The 25,038-nt window shown below is 51.1% G+C and overlaps 2 protein-coding genes across 4 annotated transcripts in view; one reads left to right on the top strand and one right to left on the bottom strand.

Moving 5' to 3' along the window:
- The window catches only part of DNAJA3 (DnaJ heat shock protein family (Hsp40) member A3), a 31,031-nt gene extending 20,576 nt beyond the window's left edge, over nucleotides 1–10,455 (top strand). Inside the window, exons 8-11 of one of the 3 annotated variants that reach the window (XM_065892058.1) lie at nucleotides 1,286–1,414; nucleotides 1,929–2,044; nucleotides 2,806–2,903; nucleotides 9,299–10,455. In XM_065892058.1, coding sequence (XP_065748130.1) covers nucleotides 1,286–1,414; nucleotides 1,929–2,044; nucleotides 2,806–2,903; nucleotides 9,299–9,321 — 366 coding nt within the window. In that variant the 3' untranslated portion in view covers nucleotides 9,322–10,455. Of the gene's footprint in view, nucleotides 1–1,285; nucleotides 1,415–1,928; nucleotides 2,045–2,805; nucleotides 2,904–8,576; nucleotides 8,681–9,298 lie in introns of those variants that run through there. The other 2 variants (XM_065892059.1, XM_065892057.1) reach the window with 2 other exon arrangements.
- Nucleotides 10,456–12,980: 2,525 nt separating this feature from the next.
- On the bottom strand, nucleotides 12,981–22,612 carry NMRAL1 (NmrA like redox sensor 1). The gene is made up of 6 exons (XM_065893162.1): nucleotides 22,567–22,612; nucleotides 22,298–22,371; nucleotides 18,750–18,988; nucleotides 15,840–16,089; nucleotides 14,377–14,567; nucleotides 12,981–13,288 (listed from the first exon to the last, which is right to left on the bottom strand). Exons 2-6 carry the CDS (start codon nucleotides 22,335–22,337, stop codon nucleotides 13,109–13,111), a joined length of 900 nt encoding a protein of 299 aa, XP_065749234.1. The 5' UTR covers nucleotides 22,338–22,371; nucleotides 22,567–22,612; the 3' UTR covers nucleotides 12,981–13,108.
- Between the last annotated feature and the right edge of the window lie 2,426 nt (nucleotides 22,613–25,038).

The raw sequence follows: 25,038 nt of genomic DNA, 5'->3' as shown, positions 1-25,038 counted from the left end.
ACAAAGTTTCCTCGAGGTGTTTACAAGTTGGACTCATAAAAATACAGAAAACATCTTGTATTTTTTATTTATGTATCAAATTGTTCATAGGGACAAACAGTGCCACAGCTACAGTTTTACGTACAATGTGCAGGGCAAACCCACTTTTCTGAGGTGAGGGAAACATGAGAGAAGGTGGCGCCTTCTGCCAGCGATTCCACCAGACGTGTACCCAAGGAGGTACAGTTCGCAGAGGCAGGGTGTGTGACAGCCTCGTTAACAACAGCGAGACAGTGACAACAGTCTGCTGTCCTTGGAGAGGAGAATGGTGAGTGGTCTGCACTGTGGGCCCAGGGCACCTCAGAGCAGGAGGCTCGCGCTACACATGTCAGCATGAGATGTCCTGGCACTTCTCAGTTACGAACAGGGAGAGAGCAGGTTGCAGGGCGAGGGAAGGAGGTCATCTGTGTAAAACTTTAAACCATGTGAGGTGGTGTTATGTATTGTTTAGGGACATGTAAACATGTAGGAAAAGTAAACAGATGCTTGTAGGAATGATACCTACTAAATTGGCCTGGTTACTCTGGAGGGGTGAGCTGGAGGTGGGGAGAAGTCACCTGTGTCCTAATGTCCTGTTACCTAAGCTGGGTTGTGGAAACACCGTGTGTTATTTACTTTGCTGGTTTACGTATCTGTGAAATATTTTATAATTTAAAACAAAGAAAAAAATAATGTAAAGGGTGAATCTTCTAGACTGAGAAATCGAAGACAAAGGCAGCGGGCTGGAAGCCAATCTATAAGGAAGGCTTGGTAGAGAATTCAGATTGTTCGCAGCTGATAATAGAGAAGAAAAAAAGAAGAAATCACTGGAAGGCAAAGAACGTCTTTGACACACAAAAAATAGTGCTTATAAAATCAGAATAATTCCAGTGTTGTCAGTCTGACTTGAAGGTAGTTTGTACCAAATGACTCTTTGGAAAGTAAACCGTTTTCGCCTTTGTAGATTGTATTAGTCTGTGTTTCTTTATACTTTCCAATAAAGAAAGATTTTTATTTTTTTAATGTTCAGAAGCTGATTTTACTTTTTTACTTCCCTCAACAATTGAACAGCTTGATCTGAGATGACACTCTTGCATTGCAATGAAGTAGGAACCTGCCTTGTAACTCCCAGAGCCTGGGAGCGTGGTTGCTTTGGTGAAAGTACATTCTCTCCCTGACGCTGTGCTCTGAGCTGCTGAGATGCGTCTGTTGCCCGCTCTCCAGAACAACTTCTCTGAGCGTAACCCCCTCTCGTGCTTGGCTGTAGGTGCAGAAAAGCCCCGTGTTCCGGAGGGACGGTGCAGACATCCACTCCGACCTCTTCATTTCCATAGCTCAGGCCATTCTGGGAGGCACTGCCAGAGCGCAGGGCCTGTACGAGACCATCAACGTGATGGTAAGAGGACAAGCGTGGCCTCGCCACCCTTGTATTTCCTTGTTCTTTTTTTCTGAAACGGGAAATGGCTGAGAAGTGGCTGGAACCTGGGAACAGCCAGCCTGTCGGGGATTCGAGGAGACAAGCTGGGTGTGGGGGGGAAGGAGGAGTGTTGGCTGTGCCTTGGGTGTGACTTGGCAGGGAAGGGAGCTCCCAGGCCATGTCCACTGCTGCTGGGCCGGGGAGCAGCCTCAGTGGTGCCCCAGTTGGCTCTGCCTCCTCCCAGGTCTCGCTCCCCATGCTCCCTCACTCCTGCTCTGGGCTCGCCGCCCCAGACTCCCTGCCCTCAAGGCCGTCACAGGCTCTGCTCGGCATGGACCTGGCTTAGCCAGTTTCCATGTGGTGTCTAGTGGGTTTGGTCTAGAAACCTGAATGGAGTTCTTTTTGGGAATAAGATTGTCTTCACGTAGTGAAATGTTTTCATTTGGGCAACTGGAAACCAAGGAAAACCAGAGATTCCTTTCTTTCTTTATAGATTCCCCCTGGGACTCAGTCAGACCAGAAGATTCGCATGAGCGGGAAAGGCATCCCCCGGATTAACAGCTACGGCTATGGAGATCACTACATTCACATCAAGATCAGAGTTCCAAAGTAAGCGCTGCTCAGCTGTGGCGAGGCCCGCCCAATCTCTGCAGCTTTCAGCACTGGGCAGGAGCCGCTTGAGGGCTTCTCACCTGCTGAGTTGGTGCTGAGCGGCATGGTGGTTCAGCGCTGAGCCCGACTGCCCGACCTGTGTGACTCTGCTGCCATAAGCGCTGAGGCTTAGGCAGGTTACTTCTCCCTCTAAGTCAAGTGTGTCCTGCCCGGGCGCTTCTTCTGAAAGTGGACGTAATACAAAAGCTCGACCTCGTTGAGTTGCTGGAAGATTAAAGGAATAACCCATAGGGAATGCTTAGCTATTGCTCCTGCTGTTGATTTTGTTATTATTGTTCTCAGGTTGCCTGCCATCTGGTGGGAGAGACCTATAACCAGATAGTGGTGGGTGATGTCTGCGGTGTCTGGGAGAAAAGTCCAAGCAGGGAGCTGTGGGCATCCGGAGCAGGGCATGCCAGACTCCACTTGGGAGGACTGGGTTTCCAGCCCTCTCTTTAATTAGATCATTTCCATTTTGTTCCCCTCTGTAAACTATTTAGCATAGCCACAGCGGCAGTTGTTTAGAACAAGTTAGGGTAGTTCAGGAGGTTTATTTTACAGAAGCTTTGAGGGCGTGGGCTCTTGGATTCAGGGTGTGTCCTGTGCCTGGGTTGCGGGTCTTGCATTTCCCACATGCTGCATGGGGCATGGCCGCGTCCACGTCCTTTAAAGAGCTGCCCAGAGGAAGTACTCTGACACTGACTGTGCTCGGTCCACAGGAGACTGACAGGCCGGCAGCAGAGCCTGATTCTGAGCTACGCTGAGGATGAGACCGATGTGGAGGGGACAGTGAACGGCGTCACCAACACAAGCACTGGTAAGGTGGCCCAGCGACCTGTGGGAGCCCCCAGCCCCTCGGAGGGTGGACGGTTCAGAAGCGTGTTGGGGTTTCCACTTGGGCAGAGCAGAGTAGAAAGAGGGGAGCTGAGGGCTAGGAACGGCAGGGGCAGCCGCGCTCCAGAGTAAAGCTGTTCCCCCTTCCTCTGCACCTGTGCTGCTTGCCGAGGTTAGCAAGTTCTACGATGCTTCCTGCCAGGTAGCAGCTGTGTGTCTCAGAGGGCTGCTCTCCTGAGTTCTATCCTTGGTTCTGCCACTTGCCTTGTGACCTTGGGCACATCCCTACCTGAGATCACCTTGTAACCACTAAAGGAGAAGATGGGTTGGGAGGCTTAATGCATTCCTCTCCCAGAAAGCTTCTCCAGGATTTCAGAGTGTCCTGTAAACAACTACTACAGCAATGAAGGACCGTGGTCACATTACCCCAAATCTGCCTGTTCATAGCAGGCTTAAATTCTGAATTCCTAGGGCAATGAAAAACAAAACACCTTATTTACCCTGAGCTTAAACATCATAGGCCCTCTGTAGAGTGGAGTTAAATATTGGTGATTTGATACCAAAATGCCCACAGGCAGAAGCTTTGGCCACGGGAACCTCAGGCACAGCCCTCCTCCCATGGGATGGGGCTGCTCTGCTGAGAGAACGCTGTTCTCTGTCGGTTGGGCCTCTGCTGGGGCCAGGACAGGCTGTGCCAAGGGTGAATTGGCTTCAGCTGCCCTACATGTTGCTTCCTCGTTGCATCATTTTGTTTTTGTCTGGGTCCTGGATCTGCCTCTCACCTTCTCAGAGCTTGAATGGCATTAGATCAGTGTATGGTCATTCAGAGCAGGTGATCGGAGCGGGGAGTGGGGGCTTGGTCTTGCAGCCCCGGGATAGGGGTGGGGGTCCCAGCAGCAATAGCCTTTGCGTGGACTTGGCTGAGCTCCTGTTTTTTGTTTTTTTGTGTTTTTTTGGCTGTGCCACGTGGCATGTGGGTTCTGAGTTACCAGACCAGGGATCGAACCTGCACCCCCTGCATTGGAAGCGTGGAGTCTCAACCCCTGGACTGCCAGGGAGGTCCCCTGAGTTCCTGTTAAGTCCAGGGGACCAAGTCCTCCGTGAAAAAGCAGCTGCCACAAATCTTGTCTATGGCCAACTAGGCACCAAGGGGGCACTTATTTTAGTGGTTTGGTTCATAGACTTTTTTCATATTTTCTGTTAATATCCCTTGAACTAAAAGGAAGTGGGAATAGTTGTTCCATGTCACTCTACTTAGGCACCTCTAGCTTCTTCCTGAGTCCCAAATATTTCTGCAGTCATGGAGCATGTGAGATTTGTTCTGCAGCCAGTTCTCAGCTGTGCCCCCTCCCACATTGGGAACTTGAGGTCCACCTGGGCCTTGTTCACTATATTTGAATGTCAGGTATTAGTTGTCACCAGTTGTTGTCTTCAGTCTCTTTCTGAGAGCTTAAATTGGGAGTTGATCATGTAGTCAGCTTATGAGTGTTCTTAGAACTGTCATTACTTTCATGGTTCTTTGTCCCGTTAGCTCATTCCCTGTCCCCTTGTTCAGCCAGGATTTATTGGGACGCTCCTGTGTGCCAGGCACTTTGCCAGTTCTTCCTTTAAATGTTTATTGACATAATTTTGCTGAGTATAGCATAACTTTAACACAGGCATTGGATGCATTTGTGAAAAGTGTTTATAAAGTAAAATGAGTATGCCGAATTATTATTTTTTCCACTTCTGTTGTCATTTCAGAATTGTATTCCAGTGGGAAATTTGGCTGCCAGACATAATTCTTTAAAAGGCATTTAAGAAAAAAAAAAAAAAGGCACTTAAGAATCTTAGTAATGGCTTCAAAGAATGCATTGTCAGTCAGTCTGCTACCTGGGTGTGGTTAAGCCTCTTGTTAACACTGTGAAGAAAGTTACCTTTGCAGTCCACGTGTGAAAACACACCAGTGTACAAAATTCCCCTCCTGTCAACTTCCTTAAGGTGATTCCTATTTATTTAAGTAGAGCCTGAATCTCTTTTATTAAAGTTTTACTAGAAGCAGTTGCTTGCAGTCATCAGTGGTTCTTGGGCTAAAGTGTCATTTCTTAATAGCCTCTAAGTGAGATAGTCATCGGAGACTGTCACTGCAAATACAAACGGATTCCTGGGTGTCGTTGCTTTCATTACGGGAAGGCATTTGGAATAGTTACAGTTATGTAGGAAACTGACCTAAAGTTTTTGGTGGGTTTAGTATCCCTTGTTTACTTTTGTTCCCTAAAGCCCCTGCTGAAAACCTTAATGTCTGACCCTGGCTTCATTCCCAGCCTGTGAAGCAGAAGACCGTAGTGAGCTTGGGACCCTTAGTGCTCTCGGGCGCCTGGGGTGCTCTGAGGTACCACGTGGCCTTTTGGGTTTAGAGACAGTGTGGCTCATTGTTTGTGTTTCTGGATCATCATTAATTCCTGTGACAACCCACATACGTACACTTAGCTGTCGTGTAGGAGCCTGTTCTATAGCTCATTATTTGGGGATCCCACTGCGTTCTCTTCTCTGACAAGCTGACAGTTGACTATAGAGCCCCTTTATCTAGGCAGGGTGGAGCCAAGAGGAAGATGAGGGAAGAGACATTTTAGTGGAACAAGGGGTGCTCCACTGGCTCAGTCTGTGCGTGTAGACGGCTCAGGGAGTCAGGCTGTGAGTGTAGACCCGCACCTCTACCTGTAGGGTGGGTCCAGTCCTCAGAAGTCATCCTGGAGTCCTGTTGGCTTCTCTGTTTCTTCTCACAGATGGTCATTGAGCATTTGCCACGTGATAAGCAATGCACAGAGAGACAGGGTCCCTGCCCCATCCAGCTTACAGTGTGAGTGGGGAGGACAGGGCAAGCACTGAACCCCCAGATAAGTGTTAGACCTTGCTTATAACACTAGGGGTTCGTGACTGTGGAGAAAGGTGGTACACATTCCCAGAATGAATGTTACCTGGTTATTCTTCATTTTGTAAAGAGCCATCAAACACTTATGACTGGGAATCGCTGCCTGTAGGCTGGGAGCGTGTCCTCTTTGAATCCCCTGCACGTGCACAGCGCCTGTTAGCTGAGTTTATCTGAATTCATTTTCCTTCTGAGGGATGGAAATGTAACCCCTGCTCGGGCAAGCTGCGTGTGGTCTGATAGAGGAGTCCTGTGCCTCGGGTCCGACCTCTGCCTAAGGTTGGCTGAGCAGCCCCTCCGCCCTGGTCACCTCCTGAAGGTGCGGACTGGAAACGCTCATGCAGTGCCTGTGCAGCTGGAGGGATCGTGGGCATTTCCTGTTTATCCTAAGTGCAGGAATCATGTGCCAGCTTGTATCCTGTAATGAGACCAGAAGGCACCTGAGTGCTCAGGACATCCTATAAGGACACGTCCCTCCTCCCATGGGCCAGAAAAGTGATGTAGGTATAGACTGCATCATCCGTGTGCAGAGAGGCTCACAGTTTATCCCTGACTTGCGGTTCAGAATTTTAAATTCAGTGTTTAAATCCTTTGATGTCCCTGTCAGTAAGCCTTATTCCTGAAGGAGCCCACATTTAAAATAGAGAGAGATAAGAATGTGTTCTGGTGGCAGGGGGTGAGAATTTCCAGGTGTGTCTGTGTTCTGTTTTATTTTTTGGTTTTGAATCATTAACCCGCTAACTAGGTATTTATTCTGGCTCTCCTAGACTTTGGCCAAACGCTGTGGCCCCGGGGCATGACTACAGGGACAGCAGAGTGGGGGTGGGGGTGATGGTGGTCACTGAGTGTTTCTGTGCCCCATTGTGACTAATAGTTAAGAGCTTGGGTTCTGCTATCAAATGATTCAGGTCCCAGCTCTGCCATTTTTAGCTATAAAGCCTTAGGCAAATTTCTTCACTTCTGAGCCTCAGTTGCCTCATCTATAAATTAGGGATAATAGTAGTATCTACCTCATAGGGTTCTTCTGTGACTAAATAAGATCATGTGGATAAAGCATTTGGCACAATACCTGGCACATGTTAAAAGCTCCATCAGGGCTTCCCTGGTGGTGCAGTGGTTGAGGGTCCGCCTGCCGATGCAGGGGACGCGGGTTCGTGCCCCGGTCCGGGAGGATCCCGCATGCCGTGGAGCGGCTGGGCCCGTGGGCCATGGCCGCTGGGCCTGTGCGTCCGGGCCCTGTGGGAGAGGCCACAACAGTGAGAGGCCCGTGTACCGCAAAAAAAAAAAAAAAAAAAAACTCCATCAGCAGCAGTAACTCATAGTGTGAGACACACACACACGTGCACACACACACAGACTTGCTGTCCCCTCACCAAGGACATAACAAAATTCAATACTTTTGCCTTGCCTTGCCTTGTCCGAGGAGGCCCAGGAAATTTCTGGTTTGTGGATTCCTTTGTGTTAGGAGAGTCCTTTTTTGTTACTTAAGTCTTTATGTAAGAAAAGGGGACGTGAAGGACTGAAGGAGGGCACACCTGGCCTTGTAACCTGCGGCCATGGATGCCTCTCACAGGGGCCTGCCGCCGTGATTGTGCAGTGCCCGGGTCCTCACCTAGGGAGCCCTGAGCATCGGGCTTTTGTGGTTGCTCAGACCTCTGTCAGCACATTCTTGTTTGGGGCCACCGCTATCTCTCTGAGGACATTCCTGACTTAGGAGAGCACATCAGGTCCAGAGGACGGCCCAGGGGGCTGTACCCAGGACAACCTGCCCCACCCCTGCTGGGGGCCTGTGGCCCAGAGCTTTGGGCCTCTCACCAACAAAGACTGAGATCTTGGAGACGTGACCATTTTGTACCCTCTACGCGCTGTACTTGATGTACATCTCCTAGCATGTTGAGATGTGCTAATTCTCCTAGCCCAATGAAAAATATTGAGTACAGTCCAGCTTATAACAAGTTGGCCCTCTGCCTCGTGGCTGGCAGGTCTTTAAAACGATGTGTTAGTGCAGCAGAGCTGCTCTCAGTGGGCCCTCAAGAAACAGCAGGTCAGCCTCCCTTTATCTGGATCATTTGGAGCCAGATGCTTGCCCAGTGACAGACAGGGTCCTTGGCTGCCATTGTCACAGATGAGAAGTGTGCATGTCCTGGGATCCCCAGGTGTCCCAGAGACGGTTTGTGTGCACCGACAGGCTGTGGAAGCTGGTCGGTTGGTCTTGGTGCATGTTCTTCACTTCTCAGAGCCGGTGAGTGAGAGCCTGGACTTTGGCGTCTGACTGCTTGCGTCTCATCTCGGGCCTCCTGCCTGCTTACCGGCTCTGTGACCTTGGGCATGCCACCTAACCCCTTTGTGCCTCTGGTTTTTGGTTTTTTCATCTGTGGAATTTACCTGTAAGGTTAGCCTAAGGATTGAACGAGCTAATGTGGATGCCGTGTGGCCTGGCCCAGAAGACATCTGGCACTTGGCTCTATTTCTATTACGGTTGTTAAGGTAGAGACAGCTCCTTTTTGTCCCTTTCTATTTCTTGTCTTCCTTTCAAGGGCCAGTGACTCGAGGAGCAGTTGGGATGCTCCGAAGTGCTGAGTCATCTGACAGGCAGGGCAGCCCTGGCCAATCGGGGTGCAGCCCCCTCTCCGGGTGGCGCTTGGTGGCTCCTTCAGTGGCGAGCCCTGGGTAGCCAGGCGGGACCTGGGATGGGACACATGGAGGTGTGCGCCCTTGACCCCAGTTCTCTCTGCTGTTTGTGCCCAGGTGGCAGCACCATGGATAGCTCCGCAGGAGGCAAGGCTAGGCCTGAGGCTGGGGAGGACAAGGAGGGACTCCTTTCCAAACTTAAGAAAATGTTTACCTCCTGATATCCCAGCCGAGGTAGGAAAACCCCTGAGGTTCCTCCCCTTTTCGTTCCCCTCTGTGAACTAATCTGTTTTCTGTCACTTTAACCAGTATCGTCCCCCCACACCCAGTTGAAGAGGTTCCAGTCTCAGGTGTGGTGTGTCTGGCTCCCCTCAGAGCCAAGCCTCAGCCCGTGGGGAGTCAGCCGGTAGTGCAGGGCCGAACCACAGATAGTAGCCGCTTCTGCGGCTCCACTTCCTGGAGAGGTTGCTGCCTCCCAGCCCTCCTTCCACCAGCTCCTGGGGGCTCTGCGTCCTGCTGTGGTGAGGACCAGGTTGCCCACGGTCACAGAGGGCAAGTCATAGCAGAGCCAGGCCTAGAACTCAGATCTCCCCAGTCCCCGCCCTGTCGTGCCTGGGAGGTGCGGGGAGGTGTCAACCTTGGTTAGGGCTGAGGTGGGGGGCACTGCCAGGAGTCCTGCTTGCTCACTGTGGTGTCTCGGGGCTCACTTTTTAATTGTGCTGGTCCCTGGTGGCTGGGGCTCCTGGTGCAGCTCCTTCTCAGGGATGACAGAAGCTCACCAACAGGGCGTGTTCTTCCTGCGATGCCAGTGAAATGTAACTGTTTGTGTCTTGGCTCAGGAAAACGGTCCACCGGAAACTAGGCCGGGAGCAGCAGCCCCTCCTTGTGGCCAGGGCATCTCAGATGCAGGAGGATTCCACACAGCAGCACCGAGCCCCTGCCTGCAGAGGCCCTCTGGACCACCTTGGAAACAGCAAAATCATGTGACAATGCACCTCTCCATGGAAGGGTCATGGTGGACAGCCCCTGGGCAGTAAGGCATGGCAGGTCTCAGGGCTGGTAATTTCCTATCTGTGGGTAGGTAACTTGGCCTCTTCTGGCTCCAGCAGAGTCAGACAGCTGGACATTTCTTGCAGAGCTAAAACTCTGATTTGGAATCAAATGTGGTTAAAGAATTAAAGGCCGTGCTTATAGCTTAAAAATGAAGCCTTAAGCTGCACCGAGTTGTGAAGTGAGTAATTTCCCTCTCAGCAAACCTCTGGGAGGTTCCAGAATGAGTCTTTCCTGACAGGGTTGTCTTTTCCAGGAACCTGGGGCATGCACGCCCCACTTGTGTCATCCACCCCTCAGCAGGGGCATCCCCTGCTAGAGTTTGTTTTAATTCCGAAAGGTACCAAGCAGCTGAAACATGGGGGCCTTGGGGGCCCGGGGTGACACATATGAAGACAGTCCCTGGAGATGCTACTCTTGATCACATGGGCCATGATCTCTGTCAGGATGGATAGTCCTTCCTCCCACCCCACTTGAGGTGGCCCCTTGTCCCCTGACAGTTGAGTTCTGTTGTTCTAAGCCGGGTGTGAGTGGAGCTCCTGCCCTTCTGCTGGACCACAGCCAGCCGTGGCCTGGGGCCGACTAACGGCCTCTTAACCCGGAGCCCTGCCCTGCTGCCTGCCAGGGCCTTGGTTCTCACCACTCACAGTTGACCTCTGTTTCAGAAGTGTGTTTAAATTATTCAGTGCTAAGAATCATCGTCTTTTCCTGATAAACGTTTGTTTAGAAAAGGAGAGCACAGTCTCAGCAGTTGAAGGTTCTCCACCATCCAGCCAGAGCAAAACACTGTTTCCCCAGCCTTGGCTCGTAGGATGTGTGGGTTCCATTGTGTTTCCAGATCCCCCTGCTGTGGTAAGACAGGTTAATGGAGAACACTTCTGATTAGTTCCCTTTTTGTTTTCCTTCATAATTTACTAAAATAAAGCATCTACTAGTGTCTGCTCTAGGAATGTAAAATGATTCTGTATCAATGTAAATAAGATTATCTACTACAAAGAGATATTTAAAACCTAAATTGTCGTCATTTCTTCTTTGAAAGAGTTCAGACAGCTTTCTGCAGGTGGCCCAGCAGGGGGTTACTGGTGGTCACCTGCCAGTCAGGCCACCCCACGTCTCTGCTGGCCTTCCTGGGGCGGCTGGAGGTGGCTGTCCTAGTCCTTGGAGTCACGTGCGCCAAGCGACGGGTGGCGCTCTGACAGGCGCTGACCCTCTCCAGCCCAGATCCCAGAGAGGGGAGGGTGCTGATCTGACGAATGTTCTAGGGTTCGGCATATAGCTTTTTCTTTGGCAGCCTGCTATTTGAGAGACGTGCAGTGTGGCCTACTTAGGTCCCTACAGGTCACCACCTCCCTCACTAGATTTTTTTTTCCCTCCATTATTTTCAGAGGAATATTAAGGTATATTTTTGTGTTGCAGTGTTAGTCCGGGCTGTCTCACAAAAGCCCAAGTGCTGTCGTGGCTGGAGTGGGCCCCGAGCATATAGCTCTGCCCCACTCTGGGTTCTGGGCTGAGCAGGTTGAGGTGTGAGGGCACTGCTGGGTTGGGTGAAGAGGCTGGGAATACCTGTTGGGTGAGAAAGGGGCTCAGTGACTTCCTGCCGATTTCCAAACTTGTCCTTCATTGAACAGAAGTTTGTCAAGTGCCTTCTGTGGACTCAGTATGGGCCTGGAAGGATCCTAGACCCCGGGGTATGGCGGTGGGGAGCTAGATGGTTTCTCTCGTGATAGCTTAGGTTTTCTTCCTGGAGAAGCCAACCGAAGTCCCACTCGTGGCCTGTCTTCTGAAAACAGAAGCCTAGACTTTGAAAGGGAAAAGTGGATTTTCTTTCTAGCGAGACATCTTCATTGCTGTACTGAGGCGTCCTCCCCTCAGATGGTCAGAAGGTGGCGGGGCAATATCTGTAGAATCAAGCCCCACTCAAGGCCTAGACTGGATTTGGCTTATTCCCACAGCTGGATCCTGAGACGTGTCTCCAGACAACTTTGCAACCCGAGGTGGAGCTGGAGTGTGAGGTGAGGTATTTAAAAATACAAAAGAGTATCTCCAGGTCCCTGAGCCTCTGGGGATCGAGAGGAGGAGAGGTAGATGGTGTGAGCATTTGCTGAAATGTTTGGAGTGTGGACAAGGGAAGGCATTGGAGGCTCACAGGCCTGACCATGTGAGCCCAGACACTGCTTTGCACAAATGCCCTCACGTTGCCTTGACAACAGCCTGGCCAGGGGGCACCGGGTGAGCAAACAGACCCAAGAGGCTTGGCGACATGTCCATGGCCTGCTTGTGGATGAGGAGCAGCTGGAGCCTGGCATCAGCTCCCTGCAGTTCGCCCTGGACCTGGACCTGGCACAGTGGGCTCTACCCAGGCTTGGTACTGGCCAAGGGCTGCTCCAGGATCTTGGCACGGTGAGTCACAGCCCCAGCAGGTGAGTTTCCCACGCAGGGGCCTGGGGGACTTGGGCATCACAGGGCTGGACACAGATGACCTCTCATGTTCTCTTGCTGATATGGGTGGGCTTGGAAGCCCATGTCATCATGTCCTTTTCCTCCTACCCTGCCTGGGAGGCTGCTCCCCTCAGACTGCAAGCTGTCCCTGTCCCACTAAAGTGGGCCCCTCCTCCAGTGTTCCTCATTCCTCCTGCTCTCTGCAGCCCTATGTCAATCTGCAGTCATTCTGCAGATTTGTATCTGGCTCTCTTGCTAAACCAGGCTCAAGGCAGGGCACATACTTTTCTGGTGAACATTGTATTTAGGGCCCAGCTTACACTGGTAGGTTGTCAAAGAAGTGCTTTTTCAGTGACTCAGTTAATGAACAGATCGAATGAGTTTGGCTGCCCTGCTCCCCTTTCAATGCCTCTGCGGGTCCTGAGGCTGAGGCAGGGTAGTACAGATGCTGGTGGAGGTTTCACAAGTCCACGGAGACCCTGGTCAGTCCGCCGGCTGTGTCCTCTGGGCCTTCATTTCTCTTCTCTAAAGCGAGCAGGAGAGGGAAACGGTCCAAATGCCTGGGGAGCTCAACCCACCAAGTAGGGCTGGGTGGTTATTTCCCTGGTTTCCCTTCCCAGCCTTTGCTGCGGGTGGTGTCACCTTTTCTCAGCAGTGTCCAAGTCTTATATGACCTGGGGTCCACAGAACTGCCACGTTCCTTCAAGGGTTTCTTTCCAGCCTGTTTTGCGATCACCCACATCTCGAGGCCTCTGCACCCGGGGGCCCAGGAGACAGGAAAATAGAGAGGGAGAAGGGGCCGGTCTTCCTGCCCTAAAACTCAAAGAAGGAACACGTGGGTGGCTGCACTCACGTTCTGGAGAGGAACGGCGTGTGTGCAGGGGTGTCAAATGTTGCTCCTGGCTGGCGGCGGGGGTAGGGGGGTCCTCTCAGCCCCCCCCACTTGACTGGGCCCCCCACCACTTTATGCTTCCTGTTGGAACTTTCATGTCCTCAGGCAGCTGCCGCCCCAACCCCAGTCCCTGAAACCACTTTTCTTTTGGAAGCCATCTGTGAGAACAATGGCCTTTATTTAAAAAATAAACTTTCTTGTAACACAAGAAAGGATCACTGTGACTATACCTCCCGTCCCCACAGATGGGGTTGAGAGGTGGGCAGGGTCACAGTCCTGCAAAGTCCCCTTTGTGCTGCTCCAGCCACTGGTCCAGCGTCCTGGCCTTGGGGTTGAGCCTCAGGCTCAGTTCGATGTTGCGGTCAGGTTTCAGGGCATAGAAACGGAACATATTGGCCAGGTCCTGGGCGCCGGGGAAGCCAAGCTTCTCGTAGTCCTCGGGGCTTATCTGGAAGCAGAGGGGAGTCTCTTAGGGTCGATCGGCATCTGCAGTACCCTGACCACGCTGTTGACACCTCGGTTCCTACCCTGGTCCCCGCTAAGTTCACCTGAAAACCAGTCTATTAGAAAGATGAAACGTCAAAAACCACTGTTCTAGGGCAATTTAAATCCTGTTCTTCCAAGATGACGAGATGAAAACTTCTCAGTCCTTTCCAAATCAGAACTATGCTTACGTCACTTCTTGCTCAAAAAACCAAAGGTGTTCCCCTTTCCTGACCGAACTGAATCTTAACTCCTCAGCTTCCAAATCCTCCATGACTGCCTCAGGCTTTCTTTGTTTAGAGAGTAATATGCAACCATTTAGTGCATGTTTTCTAGTGCGTTCATTGTGCCAAGGGAGCGTTTACAGCAATTGTTCCATTCAATCCTCACAGCAGCCCGAGGAGGGGGATACTCTCCACACACCCACTTTACAGATGAGGAAACTGAGGCAGAGAGGGGTCAGGGGCTGGGCCTCCAGTCACACACGGGTGGGTGTTAAGGGCTGGGAGCAAGATCTGAGTCCAAGGTCTGACTGGCCCGTCCTGCCCTAGCCTCTCCCCCATCATTACTCTGCTTGGGTCTGAGGGCGCTCTACAGGTGGTTTTTGTCATTTAATGACTTGGAGTAGCCGAGATTTTCATAATGAGAAACAAGAAACAAGGCACCTGGGGTTCTGGACAGGAAGAGAGAGTAGGCAAGGGGAGGAGGGGACTGTGCCAGGCCAAGAAAAGGGGACCAGGATGGGGCCTACTCCGGCCTCCTTCCCCTCCCCGAGAGGAGCCCAAAACACCCTGCGTTTTCCCTCCTTGCTTTGGCCCCTACTGTCCCCTCTTCCTGGAACCCTTCCTTACCACTTGATCAACTGACAAAACCAGAAGTTTCACTCAGTGGCCACACCTGGCTCCTAAGAACAGCACAATATAAACGTTCACAGTGAGAATGAATTTGGCTTTACGCTGCTCAGAGCGCTAGGGCAGCCCTAGATGCCCCTTCCCTTCTGCCCACAAAGCCCCTCTGACCGCGGCTGCCAAGTCCCGAGCCTGGGCCCTCCACCTTGGCATCTCGCACGGTCTTCCTGGTATGCCTGGAGAGCAGGGCAGCGTACTCCCCCACCGTGTGCCTGCAGGTGCTGAGCCCGATGTTCTGGCCGACGTAGTCTTCAGGCATCTTCAGCAGGCTGAGCACCACGGGGCCCAGGTCGGACACAGACATGCCGTCCATGGGCACGTCACCCATGGGCAAGCCTGGGAGGGAAAGAGGGACGTGCTGGCACGCGTCTCTGAGGGGTCGGTCCCTACCGGCCAGTCGACTGGATGTGTGCACAAGCCAGCACCTGGCACGAGGCAGACACCCCCGGTGTCAGCAGGACAAATGAGTCAGGAAATGGGACACGATCGAGCTGTGCCACCTGGCAGGCCATTCAAACCCTGGGAGCCTGGCTGTGCTCTTTCTAAGGTGGGGAGAACCCTGGGCCTGCCGCCCCTCTCAGGCCTGAGACGGGAACAAGGGGAAGGAGAGGAAGGCTTTGATAGGCACCTCTGAGAACAGGAGCTCCCAGGGTTCAGGCCCCCGTACACTTCGTCAGACCCGAATCCCTGATAGGGACGCCTGTGGTGGGGGGTGCTCCAAACACCATCTCCACCGGCAGGAATCCTCGATCAGCTGAGGCCAGGGCTGACCCCAGAGCAGCATGACGGGTGCTGATAAACATGTTAAATTAACGAGTGACTCCACCTGCCAAGGTGTGGTCTTGGGGATGGAGAGGCAGAGCTGTGTCCTGATGAGGCACCTGGAGCGCTCAGGCCCTGCCCTATAAAATTTCCGTGGCTGCCCATTCAGATGGGCCAGGGAGCCTGCCGGGGTGGAGCCTGTTCCAACTTACAGACAGAACACAGGTGAATCTGATTATGGCTTTGCAAATCTCTGATTATGGCTTTGCAAACCGGTGTGCCAACAGAAGGACAAGACTGCTCACCAGCAGGTGAGACCCAAGCGAGGGTGAGCGGCGTTCACGCAGAGGTGAGGGGCTGGGAGGGCTCAGACCCCTCCTGCTCCGCCTGCTGAGCCACCTGCATTAACCCACTGCCCCGCCGGCAGGACACAGGAAACAGAAAACATGGTTCCCTCGAAGCTGTTTACAGATTTGCAAACAGATGTTGAGAAGAAAGTGCTTTCCTATTTCGGGAAATCGACCATTGGACCTCACCGTCCAAATCCTCTCCTTATTTATGAGGCAGTAACGATAAGCACACTCTCTCCGTAAAGCTCTCCGACAAACAAAGCACTGCATCCTCAGACTCGGCAGATTTTCCCATGGCCCCAGGGAAGTCCGAGTCATGCCCATCTCACGGGACAGGACGCAGAGGCCCAGCATGGTCACATGCGTTGCTCGCAGTCACAGCCTAACGTGAGCGAGCCAGAGCTTGGACCCAGAGCCCTCTGAGGACAAGTCCAGTGGGCCACCACGGCTCCACAAGGTGAGAGGAGACAACCGAGGAAGTGGGGAGGGCACTCACTCAGCAAGTAGCTCTTTCCATCTGGGGCTTTCTGGGGCAGGAAGCAGGAGAGGAGGTTCTCGAAATAACAGGGCAGCCGCACACTGGTCATGGGGACGCCAATGTCCCGGAAATATTCCTCCACCTCCCCTTTGCCGTCAAAGTGTCCCGCTGCCAGTCTCCCTGCTGTCAGCTTCTTGATGTTCTCCAGGCCACTGTAGACCACGTAGTGCAGGCCCAGGCGCTTCGCCAGATCGGCCAGCAGCTTTCCCTGGTGGGCAGGGAAGGAGAAACCACAAAGCTCAGAGGGAGGATGTGTGTCCCCATCACGGCACTGGCTCTCCCACCCCAGAGGCCACTGTGCCCGGTGCCAAGAGCCCTCTGATAAGGCTCCCTCTTCAATGTGCGGCTCACATGGCACCACACGCTCTACCACGGGATTACAAGCTTCTCACCACTCGCATAGCCTTAGCGCCCCTTCTCTAGATCATCTGGGTCGTTCCACCTTCCAGTGTGCTGGACCACAGCCCACCGTGTGCCATGTGGGAGGGTACGCACAGAGGCTTCTGCCTCTGCCTGCTCTCAGAAAGCATCTTGTCCCCATGCTGGGCCGTCTTCCTGGGAGAGCCCCAACCATCCCCTAGGGAAGTGCTACGGCTCAGCAGTTAAGCACACAACACAAACCACCTGGGCTCCAGACCAGCTCTGCAGCACACTGGCTGTGCCATCCAAGACAAGGGGTCTAACTGTTTTGGCCTTGTTGGTTAAATGGGGACAGAAACACGACCTGCTGCACAAGGCTGTGTAGTGTGCTGGATGGTGGCCTCCCAAAAGATATGTCCATGTCCCAAACCCCAGAACCTGTGAATGCCACATCATTTGGAAAAAAGTTTCTGCAGGTATTTTTGTTAAGGAACTTGAGACAAGATCATCCTGGATTATCCTCGTGGGCCCTCAACCCAATGACGAGTGTCCTTATGAGAGATGGAAGAGGAGACACAGAGAAGAGGAGAGGCCTTGTGTAAACAGAGGCAGAGCCCGGAGTGATGTTGCCTCACGGAGAGCTGGTACCACTGGGCGCTGGAAGAGGCAAGAATTGGAACCTCCCTTGGAGCCTCCAGACAGGGCAGGGCCAACACCTTGCTGTTGGACTCCTGGCCTCCAGAAGGGGGAGAGAATAAATTCCTGTTGTTTTAAGCCACCTGGCTTGGGGTCATTTGTTATGGCTCAGGAGGTCAGGTTGATGAGATCTGCGTGCACCAGAAAAGCTGTCTCTGTCCACTCTCTGAGATGGGCTTCCATGTAAGACTGTAACTGAAGAAAGGCTCAGGGCTAAAAACAAGTTTGGAGACCAGTGGTCCGGTCCAGTCTCCCTTTATTGTACACAGGAGGAAAGACAGACCAGCGCAGGGAAGTCATGTCTACAGCCGCAACGGTGGGGAGCTGTGGATGAGGCAGGACTGAAAGCCGACAGGCACGGGTCTCAGCCCAGTGCCTTTGCTGTGGCACCAGTCATACCTCCCACAAGTACCTGAGTGCCTGCTACGTGACAGGCCCACAGCAAGTGTCCCCACCTTCCAAGAGACTTTAAAAAGATGCATGTTTGTCTCACATCCCTCCCCCCACCACCTAGACTCAATAACCACCCAACCAGAGAGAAGCTGGGTGGAAAACAGAATAAAGAGAAACAGAAAACATCTGAAAGGGGACATGGAGGACTTTTCGGAATGATGGAGATGTATTATATTTTGATTAGAATGGTAGTTACATGGGTATATTTATTTATTTTCAAATTTCATTAAATTGTACAATTAAAAAGTTTACTTTTATTTATTTATTTTTGGCTGCACTGGGTCTTCGCTGCTGTGTGTGGGCTTTCTCTAGTTGCAGAGAGCGGGGGCTACTCTTCATTGTGGTGCACAGGCTTCTCATTGCGGTGGCTCCTCTTGTTGTGGAGCACGGGCTCTAGGCGCATGGGCTTCAGTAATTGTGGCACACGGGCTCAGTAGTTGTGCTCGGGGGCTCTAGAGTGCAGGCTCAGTAGTCGTGGTGCACGGGCTTAGTTGCTCTGTGGCATGTGGGATCTTCCTGGACCAAGGATCAAACCCATGTTCCCTGCATTGGCAGGCAGATTCTTAACCACTGCACCACCAGGGAAGTCCCTACATTTGATTTTAAGAAAATTATGGGTCAATAGATTTTTTTAGAAAGTGTAAAAGTCACTGGATGACACAAAGCAGATTGTGGTTGCCTGGGGCTGAGGAAGCGGGGAATGGGGAGTGACTGCTACCAGGTATGGTGTTTCTTTTGGGGTAATGAAATGTTCTGGAATTAGGTAGTGATAATGGCTGCACAACTTTGTGAATATGTTAAAAACCACTGAATTGTACACTTTAAAAGGGGGAACAGGGACTTCCCTGGTGATCCAGTGGTTAAGAATGAGCCTTCCAATGCAGGGGATGCGGGTTCGATGCCTGGTTGGGGAACTAAGATCCCACATGTCGCGGAGCAACTAAGCCCGTGCCTCAACTACTGAGCCGGTGAACCAGAACTAGAGAAGCCCACGTGCTGCAACAAAATATGCCGCGTGCCACAACTAAGACCTGACGCAGCCAAAAATAAATAAATAAATACTTTAAAAATAGTAATAAAATAAAAGCTTTAAAATCAAAAGGGTGAACAGTATGGTACATGAATGATGTCTAAAAGAAGTCATCGGATGAGGAAGCGGCCACCTTCTGCCCTCATCAAAGTCTAGGAGGGCTGCATAGAAGAGGAGGGGAAAGGCCTGCAGTGTCAGTGGTCAGGCAGGGGTCAGCCCTTCTCTGGCAAGTTGGAGCTGCCCCGCAAGGGCAAGTAGAGACCTGGGAGCGCCTTTGAAGATGGCCTGCTCCTGCCCTGGCTTCCCCACGCCCTCCCGCCTGCCCTTACCTGCTTGACCTCCTGCTCCTGGCTGCAGTTCTCCCAGTAGTTGGTCACGATGAAGGTGGCGTGAGCCCCGATCAGGGCCAGCTCCATGCTGGCCTCATCATCCTGGTCTCCCTGCACTACTTCTGCACCTTGCAGCCTCAGCTTCTTCGCTGCCCTCTGCCCAGGGTCCCGGGTCACCACTCGGACCCTGAATGTCCCATCTTCCAGGAGTGTCCGGGCCACTGAGCCCCCCTGGGCACCTGCAGAGAGTCAGAAAGACCCGCAGGGTGGGACCAGCCTGGGAGCCTGCCATGGGTGAGGCCCTGCAGGGAATCCTCCACCACAGCAACACACCTGGCACTTTTCACCTGTGATTCCCACTGTTTTGCCTCACACAATCTTGTAACTAACAGCTTCATTGAGATAGAATTCACATACCGTAACATTCATCCTTTTATTTTAATTTTATTTTTTTTAATACAATTTTAAAACAAATTATTTATTTATTTTTGGCTGTGTTGGGTCTTCGTTGCTACACGCAGGCTTTCTCTAGTTGCGGCGAGTGGGGGCTACTCTTTTTTGTGGAGCACGGGCTTCTCATTGCAGTGGCTTCTATTGTTGCATAGCATGGGCTCTAGGCGCACGGGCTTCAGTAGTTGTGGCGCACGGGCTCAGTAGTTGTGGCTCACAGCTCTAGGGTGCAGGCTCAGTAGTTGTGGCACACGGGCTTAGTTGCTCCGCAGCATGTGGGATTTTCCTGGGCCAGGGCTCGAACCCGTGTCCCCTGCATTGGCAGGCGGATTCTTAACCACTGCGCCACCAGGGAAGCCCACGTTCACCCTTTTAAAGTGTACAGTGCAGCAGCTTTTAGTACATTCAGAGTGTGCAACCATCATTGCAGTCAATTTTAGAACATTTTCATTGCCCCAAAAAAGAAAGTCCATACCCATCAGCAGTCACTCCCCATTTTCCCTTCCCCTTCAGCCCTTGGCAACCACTAATCTACTCTCTGTCTCTACAGATTTGCCTATTTTGGACACTTCACATAAATGGAGTCACACAATATGTGGTGTTTTGTGTCTGGCTTCTCTCACTTATGTTTTCAAGGTTCATCCATGTTTTAGCAGTCATCACACTTACACCTTTTACAAAAATTTTTAAATGTATTATGAAATATTTTTTAAATATTTATTTATTTTGGCTGCGCCAGGTCTTAGTTGCAGCATGCGGGTTCTTTAGTTGTGGCATGTATGTGGGATCTAGTTCCCTGACCAGGGATCGAACCCGGGCCCCCTGCATTGGGAGCGTGGAGTCTTAGCCACTGGACCACCAGGGAAGTCCCTATTATGAAATATTTAGCACATACAAAAAAGGGATACTAACACCCGTGAGCCCACCACTTAGCTTAAGAAATAAAGTATCACCTATACCTTAAAAAAAAAAAAAAAAAGACTGAGGGGAATTCCCTGGCGGTCCAGTGGCTAGGGCTCTGCACTCTCACTGTTGCGGGCCTGGGTTCGATCCCTGGTCGGGAAACTAAGATCCCACAAGCTCCGTGGCACGGCCAAAAAAGAAAAAAAAAAAAAAGAGAGAGAGAAAATTATTAAAATCATCAAAAGAAAGAAAATAAAAATCATCCATAAATATATGTATAAGAATATTGGCTGCAAATAAATAAATAAATAAATCCACTCCTTACCAAAAAAAAAAAGAACATTGGCTGCAGTATTATTATCCATAGTGGAAGTTTATAGACAACCTAGATGTCCTTTGGTAAGAACCTGGCTAAATAAGTGATAAATCCATACAAAAGTGATTAAAAAGAATGTGGCAGGGCTTCCCTGGTGGCACAGTGGCTAAGAATCTGCCTGCCAGTGCAGGGGACACGGGTTCGAGCCCTAGCCCAGGAAGATCCCACATGCCGCAGAGCAACTAAGCCCGTGTGCCACAACTACTGAGCCTGTGCTCTAGAGCCCGCGATCCACAACTACTGAAGCCCGTGTGCCTAGAACCCATGCTCCACAACAAGAGAAGCCACTGCAATGAGAAGCCTGTGCACTGCAACAGAGAGTAGCCCGCTGCAACTAGAGAAGGCCCGCACTCAGCAACAAAGACCCAACGCAGCCAAAAATAAATAAAAATAAAAATAAAATTAAAAAAAAAAAAAAAGAATGTAGCAGATCTGTATGCATGACTTATGTGACCACAACATGTCCTGGAGTGGAAAAGGCAAACTGAAGAACTACAACTACCCTCATACAGTACTGGTGGGAATGTAAAGTGGTACAGTTGCTTTGAAAAAGTCTGGCAGTTCCTCAAAATGCTAAACACGGTCACCATATAATCCAGCAATTCCACTCCTAGGTATAGTCCCAAGAAAATTAAAAACATATGTCCACACAACAACTTGTATGTGATGGTTCACAGCAGCATTATTCACAATAACCAAAAGGTGGAAACAAATCAAATGTCCATAATGGATGATGGATAAACACAATGTGGTATATCCATATAATGGAATATTATTCAGCCATAAAAAGGAATGAAGTACAGATTCATGCTACAATGTGGATGAACCTGGAAAACGATGCTCAGTGAAAGACGCCAGACACAAAAGGCCATGTACTGTATGATTTCATTTATATGAAATGTCCAGAATGGGCAAATCTTTAGACAATAGACTGCCAGTTTCCAGGGGCTGGGGAAATGGGGAGTGAATGCTAGTGGGTATGGGTTTTTTTGCGGGGGGGTGATGAAATGTTCTAAAACTGATTGTGGTGAGGGTCACAGAGCTCTGTGAATATACTAGAATTGAACACTTTAAACACGTGAAGTGTATGGTATGTGATTTATACCTCAATAAAGCTGTTATATATTTTTAAAATATATACAGTAAAAAAAACAGGTGGGGTAAAAATAAAACACTCCCATTTAATAAACAGTATCTTTATATACCTAATTTGTTTGGAAGGATACTCAAGAAACTTTTTTTTTTTTTTTTTTTTTTGCGGTAGTCAGGCCTCTCACTGTTGTGGCCTCTCCCGTTGCGGAGCACAGGCTCCGGACGCGCAGGCTCAGCGGCCATGGCTCACGAGCCCAGCCGCTCCGCGGAATGTGGGATCTTCCCAGACCGGGGCACGCGGCATGTGGGATCTTCCCGAACCGGGGCACGAACCCGTGTCTCCTACATCGGCAGGCGGACCCTCAACCACTGCGCCACCAGGGAAGCCCTACTCAAGAAACTTGACAACAGTGATGGATGGGGTTTCGGGGACAGAGGTGGGAGGGAGATTTAATTTTGATATTATGTGCAATCACCTGTTATTCAAAGCTAAGGAATTTTTTTAAAAAATTCAAAGGGAATCTGCGCTCAGGTCCTGCCCCACGGCCCCACCGTGAGTCAGGGGACCCAGCCATCTCATCGCTCCCTCCAGGACGCCGGGAACGTCTTCTGGAGCTGAGGGTCGGGCGCCCAGGCTCTGCGGGGTCGGACCGGCCTGACCCCTGCCCTGGGCTGGCTTTGGTGAGGGGTCCTGCGCCTCGGGGCCTCCGTTTGGGGTTTCGCTTACCTGTGGCTCCAAACACGACCACCAGTTTCTTGTCTGCCATGAGGCCGGGAGCCGGAAATTCAGTCCGGAGAGGTCTGAGGGCCGTGAGAGGTGCACAGTCGGTGAAGGGGTCAGGGGTGCCTGCCCGGAACGACCCCGCGCGCGCCGGGTAGGACCACGGGGGCGGTCCGGCCGGGAGAGGTCGGGACCCCGCGACCCCCGCCCCCTCGGGCCCGACCCTCCCGGGTCCTACCTGCACCCGCCGCCCGGGTCCCCCAGGTCGGCTGTACCTCCTAGCCGCGGCCTAGGTGGGAAACGGTCCGGGAAATACGGACCCCCGGTTTTGCAGCCGAGTCCACCACCGAGGGGAAGGATGGAAGCCTGCGAGCGGCGCCGCCCCCCGCCCCCAGCTCCAGCTGCAACCTGGCAAAGTCACCCCTTCCCGGCCACCCTGCGTGAGGGGACCCCAGGCTGGCCTGCTTCCGAATCCCAGCCGTCTGGGCCCTGACTCTGCGCGGAGCTGACCCGCCACCCCCCTCCGCGGACACAGATGGTTCGTCCCAGCTCCGACTAGACTCAGCGGCACGTCAGGACCCGCCAGCCCCAGGCCTGCGTAAACCGAATTTGTGTAAATCGGATCTAACAGAAATGTACACGCCGAGGGCTTCTTAGCCGGATGCTGGGGGTGATGACTGCGAAGCAAAAATAAATACATAAACACATAATAAATAAATAAAATTTTATCTTGCATGAGCATCTGAACTTTGATATACGGGTGTTACCCAAAGACAAATAAATCTATATCTGTGAGTCTTAATACCCAAGGCTCTGTTTGAGTTCTTGTATGCCTGACTCACATTTGAGGTTGCTACTACTTGCCCGTTTTGAATTCTATTTAACAGGAAAGAGAGCTCTCTTTTTTTTTTTTTTTTTTCTTTTTTGGCCGCAGACAGCGTCATGTGGGATCCTAGTTCCACGACCAGGCATTGAACCGTGCCTCTGCAATGGAAGCGGGGACCGCCAGGGAAGTCCCCAGAAAAGAGATTTCTTTGTGTTCAACTAAAACTCAAAAATGGCCCTCTCACTCCTCTTCGGAAATTTATTGCTGACTGGATAAAAGCATTCATTTTTTTCCTTTCATTCATTCCAAAATGTGTACTGACTCCTCAGGGAATGTCAGCTTCCTGACAGTAAGCACTCTGTGTTCACTGCTGAGTTCCCAGCACTTAAAATAGTACCTGGCACAAAGTAGTCGCTCAATAAATATTTGCTGACTGACTGGTTGTCTAAACATCTACTAGGAACTGGAGTCACAGGGAAATCAAAGTAAAACTGGTGCTGTTTTCCCGAATCTAATAGTGGAGATAATCCATCAGGTAATGTGTATTTTATGTATGTAAAATATTGGTCTTTATGTGTTGTAAGATGCATTTATTTTAATAAATACTCATTTATGTTTGTGTTTACAAGTGAAGGTGGTGTCTAAATAGAGTGTTTAAATCTTGCATTGTCTCCACACCCTGTTATGTATGTCTCTGAGCTCAGACTGCAAAGTTTGCCAGGAATACCTTCCTCCCACCACCTTAGATAGGGCTGACTCCTACTCATTCCTTAATGCGCCACATAACCACCACTTCCTCCAAGAAGCCATCCCTGACCCCTAGGCTAGGGTAACTACTATTTCACTCCCATCTCTATTCCACTGGCAACATTGTCTTTACCATATTAGACCCAGGGCTTCTTAAGAGCTGGCCCCATGTCTTTTTTGTCTCTATCTCTCTCCCTCCTGGCACAATGTCCAGCACTTAGTAGGAACTCAATAAACACTCACTAAATGGAACCCAAGTGAATATTATTCTGATAAAAGATGTGGTTTTTCTTTAACTGCATGGATTAAACCACAAAACTCGATGTTCCGAGGCCTCCACTTTAAGGAAATAAATCCAAACAAGGAGATCCCTAGTGGGACCAGCTGCATAATATGCAAGGCCCAGTGAAAAAAGAAAATGTGGGGCTCCTTGTTTTAAAATTACCAAGAACAGTGATAGCAGAGCATTAAACCAAACCCAAGGTCCTTCTGAGCCTGGGACCCAGTATGACTGCTCCAGTCATAAGCCCATGAAGTTGATTGGCCCTGGTCCCTAGGTTTGAGAGTAGCAGCCCAGGGCCACGCTGGGGTCTGAGCAACTCCAGTGCCCTTTGGCCTTGCTGAACCTGAAGCTTGGAAATCATTGCAGGCAATGAGTGGCAGGGAACAGCATCTCTGCCCTGGGATTCTGGTCAGTGGTGCTGGTGCCAGGGAGCTGTCCCGAAGTTGGTGGGCAGACAGGCAGCCTGGGCAAAGGTCTTGTTTCTTGAAGCTCCAGCTACCCACCTCAGGCGGTTCCCTGAGGCCTGAGGGAAGAGATTTGGCTATTGACTGGCATATGATCAGCCGTGACTCGGCACCTCCTGTGGGACTTTATATCTGACAAAGGACTTCCAGCAAAGCACTTGCCAGCAGCTCACTCAGCCAAGCGACATGTACTAATGATGATAACAGTGGGAACCGTTCTCTGGGCTTCTCCTACATGTCAGGCACAGACTTAGCCCCACATTATCTCATTTTTAACTCTAGAGCAACCCCTCCTTCCATCAGTGCCACTCCATTTAATTCAATTTTACATGTGCGTGTTTGGGGCAGGGGGCAGTTTTAAGATTCATTCATATTTTTTCTTTTTTTTTTTTTGGCCACTCAGCATGGGCATGCAGGATCTTAGTTC

The sequence above is a fragment of the Phocoena phocoena genome, chromosome 15 (genome assembly GCF_963924675.1).
Source record: "Phocoena phocoena chromosome 15, mPhoPho1.1, whole genome shotgun sequence".
Lineage (NCBI taxonomy): Eukaryota > Metazoa > Chordata > Mammalia > Artiodactyla > Phocoenidae > Phocoena > Phocoena phocoena.
Note: the sequence above shows the minus strand (reverse complement) of the source record. Positions and strands in the feature narration are given on the sequence as shown.

Coding starts and splice junctions, on each gene's coding strand:
- NMRAL1 (XM_065893162.1), bottom strand. CDS start 22,337: ATGGCAGACAAGAAACTGGTGGTCGTGTTTGGAGCCACAG. Junction 18,989..22,297: donor GGTCGTGTTTGGAGCCACAG/GTAAGCGAAACC, acceptor GACTCTCTGCAG/GTGCCCAGGGGGGCTCAGTG. Junction 14,568..15,839: donor TGGAAAGAGCTACTTGCTGA/GTGAGTGCCCTC, acceptor TTTCCCTCCCAG/GCTTGCCCATGGGTGACGTG.